We start from the raw sequence: 14,680 nt of genomic DNA on the forward strand, positions 1-14,680 counted from the left end.
TGGAGATTGGAAAGGGGACTGGGGGACCTGATGGAGAGGGATAAGGAGGAGGGGAGGGAGAGGGAGCTGGGATTGACATGTGAAACAAACTTGTTTCTCACTTAAAGAAAAAAAGAGAAAAAAACAGGGATCTACAGTTGGAAGCACAACTTGGAAACAAGTACATTGTGAGGGAAAGAAAAGTTGAGGGCTCTTCCCTTTATACTCAGTGACTATTGGACACATGACCATTCCCTACCCTCTTTTGAGATGTCTATTGGCCTAACCTTATCTGTGGATCCATTTTAAAAATAAAGTCAGAAATCTGATCAAAAATAAGCAAAAAAAATTACTGCAAAGTAGCAAAAGTCTACAATTTTCAGAGAGAAAAGCTATAAAAGAAAAACTTACAGCAGTTAAGTCAGAAAATCGAGGTAACAAGACAAAGTTTCCCCCACTATCACCTCTTGAAGCTTAATTCCAGAAGGCTCTCTTGATGGGGGAAGTCCTTCTGTGTATATGTTTGTCTTATTGGTTGATGAATAAAACACTGCTGGCCAATAGGGAAGCAAGATATGTGGGACTAAGAGATAAGGAGGATTCTGGGAAATGTAGTAGAAAGTCGCCATGTGATCCTGGGTGGAGAGGAAGCAAGTCTGGCATTCTCGGTAAGATAAGACCTTCTAAAAATATATATTAGTAATTATGGGTTAATAATTAAGTCAGAGCTAGTTATTAAGAAACCATAGCAAATGGCCAAGAGCTTTATAATTATTATAGTGTCGCATGTGTTATTTGGGGTTGATGAACATTGGAACCAGACTGGTGGGAAGAGTTATCATAACACTCTCTATTCCAGATGTTTGTGTGGGCACAAACAGTGTAAACTAACCTTGCTTTTTCTTGTTTACAGAGGTGGGACACAGCCATACCCTAATTCAATTACATTTCTTTTCCCCTTTTTTGAGAACTAAATGGAGTTCCTTGAAAACTGTATAACTGAGCAGTTATATGCTAGTAAAATATCACAGAAATAGCCTGAACTGACTTAGATTCACATTCAAACATGTTAAAAACTCATCTGGATATGTTCATAAGTTCATGGCTAACAGCTTTGTGTAAACTAATTTGGCATCAGGATTTCAGACTTAAGAGTAGAAATTGGCTGCTGTGTCCTAGCTTAGTGACTTCAGAAGGACTCCTGAACAGAAGAAGGGAGGGAGGGAGAGGAGGGAGGGAGGAAGGGAGGGAGGAAGGTAAGGAGGGAGGACAAGGAACTTTATTCAGCCATTTGAAACATAGAACAGCACACACTTATCATGTTGTAGTTACACCAGTGATTTCAAGATGGTTCACTAACTTAGAAGATGAGTACTGGGTGCTCGGCCAAGCCCCTGTTACTGAGACTCCTCCTGGCCTGGGATAGTGTGGCAAACCTTCCATGCATGTTACACATATCTGGAATATTTCCATTGGTCTCAGTACTTCCTTCTGCCCAGACGCTATAAAGAAGTAAGCACTGAGACCACACTGGTGAGAACTCAATTGTCAGAAGTAAGCAATGGGGCCACACTGGTGAGAACTCAATTCTCAGTCCTGATAGTGAGTTCAATCTGCTTCCCCCTCCTCTTTGGAGACCCTCAGACTACAAGGGACCACCCTTGGAAACAGCTTGATCCCACCTCATCATGACAGGTAGCAAACATCCTTCAGATATGCAAGGATAGCTCTCGGGGAGAAAAGAAAAAATCCTTTAAACGCCCTCTTAAATGTTCTGTCTTGAGAGACCCATCCAGACAGGTCATCTGCCAGCTGACTCTGACCTCCACAAAAAGGAGAACCATTCTCTTTCCCATAAATGGGGTCCAGAGACCAGACCCATCCAATGGTGAGAATCAGGTGACACAGATGCCTCCTCCACTCAGACCTAATCATTAGGTACCAGAATCAGCAGGGATTTCAATTTTCAACAAGCAACATGGAGAAAAGCTATTTAAGGAACACACAGCCCTCAAACAAAATCCAACACTAAGCCCAAACCAGGAGGCTTGGTAAATCACAGGAGCACTCTTCCCCAGAGTGCTGACGAGAAGGTAACCATATAATGTCTTTGAACTTCTCTAGAATTAGCCTTTTTAATTATAAGTCACAAAGAAAGAGAGTTGGCATGTGGTACCTTGTTAAAACTGTCCCTACTGTTTGGGTTTCTCTGAAATGGACAGGTTTTTGTCCTTTTAGATTCAGAAATAGTTGCCTTTAGTATCCTACAAACCACACTACAAATTTATCACAATAACCCATGGAAATTTTAGGTAACATTCTTTTTGAGGGCTTTTCTGGTTAAGAAATGAAAACACATGTAGTTAAAATATGTACATAATATATAGTATTTTGTTAAGAAAAAATGAAAGTTGCTTGTTACCTGACAATTTAAGGTTTTTAAAAGTTATTTGAGCACTGTTTCTCCCTTCATTTTACTTCCTATGCATATTTACTTTTCTCATAATATTTAAAAATAATGCTAGAAATACTGATGTTTGCTTGTGTATGTCCTCACATGTATCTATATGTATTTGAACACATGTCTGATTGCTATTTCACAGAAATCAATTCAGTTCTCTATTGTCATGAGCAGCCCCCACAAGCAGACACTGTTAGAGGTCTTGGGAATGCAATAATGAGGAGTAGGCTGAAACCCATGCCTTAATCAGCTTGTCCTGGTGGGACATGGTGGAGAGACCACCTAGCCAATGCATAAGTGAATAAAATAGCGACAGGTAATGAATGTCAGCAGAAATGGCAATATTTGAGTGCCTGCCAAGAGTCAGGAATAAGGTTCCAAGTTTAAGTTCATCTAATCCTTCCTATTTTTTCAAGTGCTAAGACAAATTACTGACAAGCTGCCTAACTATTAACAAGATGCTATGAAATAAATAACTAGAAAAACCTTCTGAGGTCAGGTGGTCAGAAAAGCTTCCCCCACCCCCCGCCTTGTAGAGATGTTTACTTACAAATTTAGAGGCTAATACAGGGACAATAATGTAATGTCTGAGCAGCTTATAGGCATGAGTAAGGGCATTCCTTATTACAGTGTGCAAAATCATGCTGTGTGAATTCATGGGATCAGCTCGAAGATACCCACAAGGCCTTGCAGTTTCCTGTAGCTGGACCTAACTTCAGGCTACCCATTTACAGTTTTCTGACACTACCTCCTTCCTTGGAGTATCTATATTAGAAAACTTTTTGTGAGCTTTCTTTTCTCCACCTCTTTGATATTTAAGTTTTTGAGAAGCTATTTTTTAGAACCCAGGCATGACTTTCTCTAGGACCCAAGAGTCAGTCTTTTAAGTGTAATCAAAAAGAACAAAAACCTAATGTCCTATCCTCCCAGCTCTGTCCTTAGGAGAAAAGCCCAACTTCTGGAGCCAAATGTTGCTCCAAGATGTAAAACTGTTTCATCTTGTAGTTAGGATGAATGTGCTCTCCTATTGACAAAGCCAATTAACAAACACAGATTGCCCATAATACCCTACTCCAGCTCTTACAAATGCATCTGTCCTTGGCTTCAGCAAAACTGAGTCCAGATTTATTACTGTCTTCTCTCCCTTGCTGTTATAGCTTTGTTCAATTTTGTCCAAAGCAATCTTTGCTCTGGCAATCACTCTGATACCCAGTTTGGAGAACCATGGATTTACAGCTGGACCAGACGACAAATGGTAGAGGAACATTGTGACCAGTAGTCACCTGAGCATCACGATGAACAAGACTAAGTCACAAGAAAAACATTGAAGTGTGGATGTGGTGCAGCAGAGGAAAGGGATACAGACAAGAAATTGACTCATTCCGTGTTGCATTCTGGGACTTGGGCAAATGGGTGGGGAGGAGGAATCAAGAAATTTGATAACTTTGTGGAATTAAAAGATAAACACAGCAGATGTAAGTGCCAAGCCAAGTTGGTACCAATGATTTTAAATAGCAAGAAGCATAGCAGCCATCCTCAGGAACGGGCCAGCACAGAACTTGTGACTCACCACCAGGGGTCATTGCTGGGTTTCACTATCCCAAGCATGAAATCACTTTCCTAAGATGACCACCATTTTTTGTAACCCCCTCTCCAGGCACTTCTGCAGTATAGGCTCACATACACTCACTAGGCTGTGGACACACACCCTAGCACATACACACCTGCTAATATATCATGAACAAGAGCTTCAGTGTACAGATGTTGATTTTTTTTCCACCCAACAGCATTAAGTACATCCTTACTCACTTGGAAGCATGTTCCTTGGAAATCCTGGCAGAACCTGCAAGGCCCAAGTAGAACTCCTGGTCCTTCCCTTTACTTTTAAAACACCTTCTATGAGTTTAGGAAATGTATCTTTGTCCTTCTTAGTTGTAGGATAAATGTAGGAATTAAGGGTTTGTTGGTGGGGGGTTTGTAGTTGTTTAGGCTCAGGGGAAGAATATTTTATACCTTTGTTGTAAAACAGGAAACATCTCTTTACTCAAACTGACGTTGGCACCCACAGTGACTCATGTGCAGGCAGGTTCTGCCATCCAGAGAAAGTAGAGTTACTTCCACTCAGGGAAGGGAGGAGGGCAGGGTGTGTCAGGCCCAGGCAAGGTCAGGCGAGGCTGTACAGGATGTCAGAGGAGCAAAAGCAGGCAGATGAGGAGGTGCAGGCCGGCTCATGAGTCCTGAGGGGTGAAACTAAGGAAGTTAAGTCCTTTCTACAGCGAAATGTAGCATCTCAGGCCAGGTCAGATTGTGCCCAAGGCACCAAACACAAGGTTCCACCACCGGAACTGGGTGATAAAAGAGAGTGGTGACAGCTGCCACTATCACTCCAGACTTTATCTTGTTAAAGATGACAAAGCCACCCAATCTACTTGGAGTCCATACCTCATATGCATTCAACTCACTAATTCAGAGAAAGAGAGCTTGCTGATTCGCCACCACCACACTAGGATGGAGGTGTGTACAAACACGCATACACAGATAATGATATCCTTAGTGTGTTTCAGCACGCAAGCCACTGCCTTGAGATGTCCATAATGTGCTCCCAAATAATTCATGTGGTATGGGAGCACTAATATCGAAGTCTTGCCTGCACTGTCCCACCACCCTCACAAAACAGGACTAAGGTACACAAAAGAAACTTCTATGGCCCAAGAATTTCCATTAGGAATTGAAGATCTTGTATCAAAATGTGGTTGGTCTTGGATCTGGAGATGGCTCAGTGCATAAAGTGATTAGTGAGAAAGGATAAGGACCTGAGTTCAAATCCTCAGTACTCACACACTTACCCGATCAATCAGTTTAGCCCAAACCATGAACTTAGACCAACCAATGAGGGACCATGCCTCAAAAATATGGTGGAAAACTAAAGGGGATAACACCCAAAGTTGACTTCTGGCCTCCAAAAACCCAGACATAAAATAATTAAAAAGCCGGATACCAAAACATATATTCTGTAGTTTCATGACTATGAAATCAAGAGTAGGCTATCTACTGTGAAACAAACCCAAGCATCTGTTACCTTTGAGCTGCAGATGGAAGAGACTATGAGGACATATTCTTAGATGCTGAAAAACATTTACTATCCCTGATCTAGCCAGGTTACTACCAGGCATTTACCAATGTGAAAGAAAATCCATCAAGCTATATATGTAAGATGTACATATTTTAGTGTATGCAAATTATACCTCAAGTAAAAATTAAGTAGAAAAACTGTATACTTTCTAAAATGGAAAACAAAAGACTTGTAGACTAAGAACATTATCCATGGTTAGTCCAATAAACTAATGCATTATATACTCAAGTTACAGTGTGAAGTCCTTCTGTGCTTGGAGGCCACGTTCAACTATGATTCCAACATGATTTCTGAAATAACTTAATGATTTTGGTTAATATACCCATATGGCACCTGTGTTGTTTCATTGTTGGCTATGAAACTGTCACCTGTCTTGGGAATGTCAATCTCTGCAAATTTACCTCTCAGTTATTAGAATGCTTTATTCCAAAAGCCTTAGACATGTTCAGAATATTAATAAAATATGCCCTTTTCCTGGCTCTACAAGGCTTGCGCCTCTCATATGTCAGCCAAATTTTCCACTCCCTGACAATGGTTATCTCCATCTATGCAGTTCCAAGAAATGGTGACTTGTAAGAGTGGACAGGAAGCAGCTAGGCTATCTCAATATTGATCAGCCTATCTCCTCTCTATCTTTCCCTCTACCTTACTTTGTCTGGGGTTTCATTATCTCTCACTCATTCGAGCAGCTGTACTTCCTATTTGCCTCACCTCTCTTTCCTCCATTACCAGAGACCCCACCTGCCTTGGCCTTTTTAGCAGTCATGTGCCAACCCTGTGATCAAGGTCAAACCACTCTCCTCAGTAAACGCAACCGTTTTCTGCTATCTCACGCCCATGACTTCTTGCCTGCATTCGGCTTCATCCAGCATTGTCCCATGGGCACATGACTGTGACTGACATTTCAGGTGGGACAACTCTTCATTGTGCAGAAGTATTCTGTGCATTCCCAGTAGGTTTAGCATCCCTGATTCCTGCCCACTGAATACCTGTGGTACCCACCTTCAGATATTGTGACAACTAAAACATACCCCGGATGTTTCCAAACACTCTGAGCTGCCCCCTTTCCAACTGACTACATCCTACTGGTCCTTCATACCTCACCTCCAGTGCTGAGCTAAGCCACATGGAGCTGCTTTGGTTATAGTCCAAGAGGATGGCATTAGCTATTTAATATGGCTAACCTAAATATTCTGTTCTCCTGGGAGCCTTCCCTAGTTATGTACAAGTATACCCCAGGACTGTCTATATTAGAGTGCTTGCCACCAGGCATTGTAATAACCAGGCTACTTGTCATCCCTTCCTCTTACCACATGGTTTAACCCTAATTAACTATGGGTACATTACCAGCTCTTACATCATTTCATCTCTCTAGCACTTGTGTTTGGCACATAAGGAGACTAACCCTAGGCTGGCTGAACCAATGAACAGGATGTTAGGCATACTTTCCCTGATGACTCAAGGTTACTATTCCTGGGCATGAAGATGTCTTCAGGGTATACCGACTCACTACTCTTTTTACTCATTAAAAGACCCACGTCTGGGCTACATTGTTGGTTGTGTGTGTGTGTGTGTGTGAGAGAGAGAGAGAGAGAGAGAGAGAGAGAGAGAGAGAGAGAGAGAGAGAGAGAACTTTGCTTTATTGCATCAGTCTGACTGCCTCCAGTAGTCGGTGGCCCTTGGTGCTCTTTAGAAACAGAGGCAGACCATCTGGAGGGCTGTGGGGGCACATTAGTGAGCCTCCAGAATGATGCCATGAGTCTACTTATTGACGTTAAAATGCTCGTGTCAATAAACACTGGACTATGCACCTCAAATATAGAACTATTCTAATTTTGGAGGGATGACTTCCAATTACAAGCGTGCAACTTTCTGCTGTAATCCAGGTAGATAAAGGCCAGGCCACGAGGAGTAGAAGCAAGGCAGAAAGCCAGGCAAAATTAAATGAAGATACATTTTTCTTCAGAAAAATATTCATGTGTGTTGTACCATTAAATATCCTTAATATACACCTAAATAAATAATATGCAACTCCATCAACAAGTAACCTTTCAGTCCTTTTATTTTCAATTTATTCATAATTCTTTTATGTTTTATAAGGTAATTGCATCCATTTAAGAGAGAATTAAGTATACAGAAGAAAAGTAAATATTTTTACAATAGCTTATTGCCTGCAAGAAGATTAATATAATCTTATTCCCTTAAACATAATATTATACCTTACACTAAGCCCTACCATTGCTTGTGGGAAATTAACATTAAATAGCTAAACATAGAAAATCTAGATCTATAAATAACATAAAATACAACTTAACTCTAACATGAGCTTAAACAAGACACACTGTGATGCAATATGAATCAACTTCATCCATTGGACAAGTCCAGTGAGTCACAAATCAGGTCTGTGCAATGACGTGCAGGTGAAGCCTCCAACCTCAGCTTGTGAGCATTTTGTCCTTGGGCTGTGTCCAATTCCATCCAGAAAAGCATCCGATTTTTACATCTTCTTTAATTTTTGGCTATAGTAAAAGAGGAAAATGTAAATTGTCAATAGAGGAATGGATGGTAGGAATGGCTTTGGTATCTAAAAGTTACTTCACACATCTTCACTCTCATCTCAATATGAGCAACAGCTCAGAGTCCATATGAGGAATTTGAGTCTGAGAAAGGATGGCCTTGCTCAACATAACTAAACCAGTTAGTGACAAGAACAGGATATGAACACTTATCTAGGATAAGCTCAGTATATATGGTGCAATAGTGTTAGCTGCCATCTATTAATTAAATGCTACATTACTGATGTAAACCAGGATCACTGGTCTGTTTTTAACTATGTTCATTTTTCAGGGTTCAGCAACCAACCAAGTGTCAGAAAGTCTATAAATTATGTAAAGAGGAAGCATCTTTGTTTTATATTTTTATTTTATATTTTAACATCTTTGATATTATCTTTTAAAAGCGGTATTCTGTCATGTTCTGGTTCAACTAACACAGTATACAAGCCCATGGCATCTTTAATATGAAACTCAAATATTTTCATTGCAGTTTGCCATAATCACTCAAGAATATAAGGATCTGTCCCCACCACTATCTTTTAATAGTACAAGACTTTTCTAGAGAAGCATTTCACAGTGAGAATATAGGAGGGAGTCAAATGTCAGTCTGAATCAAGTAGCCCATGACTATCAGATGTTCAGGGAAATCCAATATTACATGATCATAAGAAAAACTTATTCAGTTAAAATAATAACAAAAACGACGGTGTTGACATATAAGTGCAAAATGCATTCTGTGCTTGCATGGTCTAACTCAAATTCCCCCTTCTAAACTCCGATGTCTCTAGACTGAAGACCTCCGACATGTCGGCAGGCCACTCTCTGTGCCCTTCTTTCCCATCATTTGGGTAGACTGCTTGTCCTTCAGCGATCCATACCTGAAGCGGTGCATGATCCTTTTCACCCAGTCCTTCTTTGGATCAGCACACACGGATAACTTCCTTTTTGTGTGAAAGCTGAAAATCAAAATCAAACATAAAAAAAGATGCATTTGCATTCAGTAGCCATCTAAATGTGTTTGTTTTTCACCGAGGATGCAGGGAGTCCCACATGCTAGTTTATTGTTCCACAGACTAAGCATTTGGCTACAGAGATGAGAGGAGAGGGAGAATGTGTGTAATAAACCCTGATAGAAGGAATGGAAGAGACTCTTTAGACTCTCCCTATTATGTAACAGATGACTACAAAATTGCAGAAGATATAACCCCAGACTTGTCATTCAGTGTTACTGCTGGTGGAGGTTTGCAATATGTATGTATGTGGTTAGCAGCTTTTATTATTCCAAAATATAGCACAATAAATGAAGCATGAATATTTTAAGTGATATTATTCTTAGCCCCATATTCCAGCAGAAAATGATGAATTCAAAGGTGTTTTCTATGCATCACATTCAACAAGTTTATTCTAGAAAGTAACTTCTGCTCTGCACAGTATTTACTTTTTCAAACACTAAAAGCTAAACCTCAGACTTATTTTGGTCCTACTTAAATTTTGAAGTATATTACGAAATAAAGCCATTTTGTTCCGTGTATTATTTCTGAATAAAATTCCAGTAGGTTAAAAACTGTTTCTGAAATTTACATGTATTCCTGACATAGTAGAATTAAAGTTGATGAATAACTTACATGATAGCGTTAATGTCACAAGCTTCGTCAGCCCGCTGTTCTGTGAAACCCACAACGGCTCTGGGTGGGATAGTGCTCCTTGTGTACCGAAGGCAGCAGTCAAAGTTGCTTGCTGCTAAAAGAAAAACTAAAAGCTATTGATTTCACTGGAATAAATTTTCTTGTCTTCAAAACCTAGTTGAGGGTCTTTGAGATCTAATTTAACAAAGTTCCCAGATATAATCTTTTAAAAGTGGTATTCTGTTATGTTTTGGTTCAACTAACACAGTATGCAAGCCCACGGCATCTTTAGTACGAAACTCAAATATTTTCATTGCAGTTTGCTATAATCACTCAAGAATATAAGTATTTGTCCCCCACCACTATCTTTTAATAGTACAAGACCTTTCTAGAGAAGCATTTCATAGTGAGAATGTAGGGGGGAGTCAAATGTCAATCTGTCCTCTGACTGCTAGGTAGGCAGTAGTGAAATCACAAAGAAAATAAGATTTTCTGGGAACTACAGAAAAAATTACAGTAGAAAATGTAGCTATCAGGAGTTGTGCCCAAAGTACTCTAAAATTGTTGTATTGGCTGGTGGAATTTAAATCCCATTCATGAATTCATCACATGTCCTCAGGCATGCACCTGTCGCAGATGGTGATATAATAAAGCAATACTCAGGCACTCATCAGAGTTAAAGTATAACCTGCTGTAAGGTACTGGATAAATGTTATCTCAGAGTTGGAGAACAATGTTCTCCAGGCCTCACGGGGACACGGAGTTTAAGTGTCACAGTCTGAACCCTAAAGGGAAATTATGGGCTATAGTAATCTTACTTAGTTGGGAGGTTTAAAAAAGAATATGGAAGTGAAATGTTCTCCACATTTCTGAAGGACCATATATCCTGAGAACATCTCACTCAGAGCATCACTCCCAGAAAAGGTACTTGGGCACTGTCCTGAAGTTAAAGTGTCTCTGAAAGCCATTCACTCTCCAAATCTGCTAGCATTGACCGCAGAGAAGATTCCTGATTGCTAGCTAGCATCCACTCATTCCTCCTCCTCTTGCCCATAAGCCAACAAGTCCCTCTTACACACATTTTAGCAGGCTGCTATCCACAGAGCTCCCCAAGAAAAAGCCTAGGGGACATAAAAGATTTTGTCCCTCCTGTACCAGCACAAGGGGCCACACTTACCTTCTGACTGACTATAGAAGTGAGCTAGCAGCACCCATGCCAGAGCAAGGAAGAGCACGCTCTTGCCACTGCAAAACATTCTCAGCTCCAGGAGTGATCTGCTCAGGGCTAGGTGCTCGGTGCTGGGGACCCAGTGTCCTGTGAGTGTTCTGCTACTGCTGCAGCAACCCTACTTATAGCAAAACATTGGGAATGTACACAAGAAGGCGTGTTCTCTTTCGGGATTTTCCCCCATTGATTAATCTGCCTCCTCGTGTCATCACAAAGAAAACTCACAGGGAAAACTTCCTGCCTTTCCCTCATGTTGGGAAGGTGTAAAGGTCAGGTGGAGGCTGGGGAGGGAAGGGGAGAGGAGGGTAAGGGAGGAGAGAGCAAGGGAGGGGAGAATCGTATTAATTCCTCCCCATGTAGGAAGAAGAAAGGCAGCTCAGACTAGTGGCCCAGAAATGGCAGCTATCCAGGTTTAACTTAATCTCTCTCTTTCTTTTTTTTTTCTCTCTCTGAAAGAGAACAGCCTCTGAATGGGAACATATTCATACTTCCAGTGTTACACCAGTTTCCTTCCCACAGCCAGCCCTGGAGGGGGAATATCAGGCATGCTGCGACACAAGTTTGTGATTACGTGATTGATACTTAGCAGTCACAGAAGATTCCAAATTTCTAGACCAACATCCAGAGCAGGTTGTAAGGCAGCATGGCAGAAGTGTCCCAAACTATTATGGAAAATACCAGCCTCACTACCTCCCTTCAAACAGCAGTTTCCCCTAGATTTTCCATCAACATCCCTAAGAATCATTGATACTTATATGCCTTTAATGGATACTGCAGCCCAGAAAATCCCCCCCCTGACTTTTGTTTCTTTGTGATGATGCACCTATCACAGAGCCTAAGGAAGGGAAGAGAGCAAACACTATCAGCAATGGCCAATCTGAAAAACACCCCCAAAATGTTAATGGTGATAATAATAATGTATTGAAATCCTTAGTATATGATAAGAGCCGTCTACCAGAAAAAAAAATGAATGGAAGTAAAAGAATCCAAATAAAACAGACTAAATAAAAGATAACTGGTTTTTGCTATCCCTGTGCTAGACATGATAGATTTTAGACAAAACAGATAGACACTGTTCCAGACAAGGAGGGATTCTCAGGCTATTAAAGGATTTATACTTCAGAAATATAGGAATGTAAACATATACACACCAAGCAATTGTGCCACTAAATACATGACACAAGAATTGACAGAGCTGAAAAGAAGAAAAAGAAAATTCTACACTTTTCAGTCATCATCAGGAAAATGAGCTGAGGATCCACCCAAAAAATAGGGAACTTAAACAGTAGTCTAAGCCAATTAGACAATAGACAATAGATACTAAACAAATCCTAATAAATTTTAAAAGCATTTAAATAACAGTATGTTTTTAAAAATGCACATTGAAATTGAGCCATCAATCAATAAGAGAAGAATTTTGAGGATTCACAAATGTATAAAAATAAATTGGCATATTCCTAACTATCCAACATGTCAAAAAAATCACTAGAAGTAGGAAAATACTTTGAGATGAGTGAAAACAAAAATACAGCTTTCCAAAACTGAGGAGAGGCTGTGAGAACAGTTGCTCAGAGCAACATCTGTGTTGAAACCAAGAAGGATATCAAGTGAGTAACTTTACCTTCCACATCTGCTTGAAAAACTAGAGCAAGCTGAGCCCAAGGAAGTCAAAGGAAGACACGGTAATGACTAGAAGAGAGTAAAGAGGGCACAGGATAGCAAAGCAGTAGAGGAAACTGATGGGACCCAAACCTTATTCTTAGTCATAGTTGTCATTAGCAAGCGTTAGTTACAATAACCACACAGATAGAAACTCAAGAATTGTCAGGGAAAACTATGGGCCACTACATGGTGAGCAAACATACAACACGAGTGAAAGGACCATATTTGTGAAACTGAGTCAGAACTAGAATAGAATATGGAATTGATTTAAACAAGAGAGCATATTAGTAAGTATAGTTTTTCTTCACAAAGAAAATCCCAAGATCAGAGTGGTTCACAGGGAAATTCTGTCAAACAGTCAATGAAAATTCACTGTCAGCCTCCCACAGCTTTAACAAAAAGTCAAGAGAGAAAATTTCCAACTTATTCTGTGATACAATGTTGGCAGACAACAATAATATGAGAGAAAGACCTCATACAGAAAGAAATGGCAGGTCAGTGCCTCTTGTGCGTGCCCTGTTTTGCCAAGGACCCTAGCTCTCAGTTCTCAGCATCCAAGTTAGGAAGCTCACCCCTAATTCCAGCTATAAGGGAATCCAATACCTTCTTCTGCTCTCACAGACACATATGTATACATAATTAAGAATAAGATTAATCTTTTATGAAAATTTTACAAAGAAACAGACATGAAAGTCTTCAACAGTACACTAGCAAACTGGATCAAATCATTTCTATAATGGAATTATGTATCACACCTAGATGGGGTTCATTATACCAACCAAATAGAAGACTGGGCACCCCAGAGGGTATGGAAATGTAGGATATGTACTGCAACATAAAAAGTCCATTTGAAGAAATATTTGATAGACTGTAATGTTTACTCATGATAAAAATATTCAACAATCTAGGAGTCATAGAGAAACTCCTCAATCTGATAAAGTTGATCTGTGAAAACCCCAGAGTGAATGCCATGCTTACTGTTGAAAGGTTTTAATACCTGATCCTGAGGGCATGAACAAGACAAGGATGTCTGCTGGCTCCAGTTCTATTTAGCACTGTACTGGACATGTAAGCACAACTAATTAATCATAAAACAAGGAAGGAGGGGGCACCCAGATGATAAAGGAATCAGGAACTGAATAAATGCACAGATAATATAAACTTGTACATGAAAAATCCTTTTTTAAGTCCTTTAATATAATTAAAACTGGTAAACAAGTTCGTTGAGGTCCAACGATCAACCTCACTATACAAAAGCAACTGTATGTCTGTATACTATCAGTGAATATTCTGAAAGTACAACTAAGAAAATAACTTTATGACACCATCAGAAAGATAAAATGAGCTTCTGGTGGTGGTACATGCCTATAATATCAACTCAGAAAATGAAAATAATAAAATAGGCATAATTTTGATAAAAGAATGGCTCATCAGATGGAGGGCATTTGTTTTTATAGGTTTATTTTTATTTATTTTTTAATTTAAATTAAAAAACAATCTCCTTTTTTGTTTTCTTGAGACAGGGTTTCTCTGTATTGTTTTGGAGGCTGTCCTAGAACTCACTCTGTAGACCAGGCTGGCCTCAAACTCACAGAGATCCGCCTGCCTCTGTCTCCCGAGTGCTGGGATTAAAGGTGTGCACCACCAACCACTGGCTAAAACAATCTTATTTCACATTCTAATCCCAGTTCCTTCTCCCTCCCATCCTCCTATTTCCCCCACCATCTCCCCATCCCACCCCCATCCACTCCTCAGAGAAGGTGAGGTTTCCCATGGGTGATCATCAAAGTCTGTGTCATCATTTGGGGCAGGACCTAGGCTCTCCCCCATGTATGCGTATCTAGGCTGAGAGAGTATCCCTCCATAAGGAATGGGCTCCCAAAAAAACAGTTCATGCACTATGAATAAATACTGGTTCCACTTCCAGTGGCCCCATCGACTGCCCAAGCCCCAACTGAAACCCACGTTCAGGGGGCCTAGTTCGGTCTTATGAAGGTTCCACAGCTGTAAGTCTGGAGTCTGTGAGCTCCCACTTGC

At 40.3% G+C, this 14,680-nt stretch overlaps 1 protein-coding gene across 2 annotated transcripts; it reads right to left on the minus strand.

Moving 5' to 3' along the window:
* Nucleotides 1–7,628: 7,628 nt before the first annotated feature.
* Nucleotides 7,629–11,173, minus strand: Ccl20 (C-C motif chemokine ligand 20). Of its 2 annotated transcripts, none has more exons than XM_040752675.1 (4): nucleotides 10,931–11,173; nucleotides 9,754–9,868; nucleotides 9,007–9,084; nucleotides 7,629–8,092 (listed from the first exon to the last, which is right to left on the minus strand). In XM_040752675.1, the coding sequence occupies exons 1-4, from the start codon at nucleotides 11,007–11,009 to the stop codon at nucleotides 8,071–8,073; spliced, it is 294 nt and encodes a 97-aa protein (XP_040608609.1). In that variant the 5' UTR covers nucleotides 11,010–11,173; the 3' UTR covers nucleotides 7,629–8,070. The 2 variants fall into 2 exon arrangements, with proteins under 2 accessions (XP_040608609.1, NP_001268628.2); NM_001281699.2 differs by having other exon boundaries at nucleotides 8,034–8,092; nucleotides 9,754–9,865; nucleotides 10,931–11,077.
* Between the last annotated feature and the right edge of the window lie 3,507 nt (nucleotides 11,174–14,680).

The sequence above is a fragment of the Mesocricetus auratus genome, unplaced genomic scaffold (genome assembly GCF_017639785.1).
Source record: "Mesocricetus auratus isolate SY011 unplaced genomic scaffold, BCM_Maur_2.0 Super-Scaffold_100010, whole genome shotgun sequence".
Taxonomy (NCBI): Eukaryota; Metazoa; Chordata; class Mammalia; order Rodentia; family Cricetidae; genus Mesocricetus; species Mesocricetus auratus.

Coding starts and splice junctions, on each gene's coding strand:
- Ccl20 (XM_040752675.1), bottom strand. CDS start 11,009: ATGTTTTGCAGTGGCAAGAGCGTGCTCTTCCTTGCTCTGGCATGGGTG. Junction 9,869..10,930: donor CTTCTATAGTCAGTCAGAAG/GTAAGTGTGGCC, acceptor TTTTTCTTTTAG/CAGCAAGCAACTTTGACTGC. Junction 9,085..9,753: donor TGTGACATTAACGCTATCAT/GTAAGTTATTCA, acceptor TTTGATTTTCAG/CTTTCACACAAAAAGGAAGT.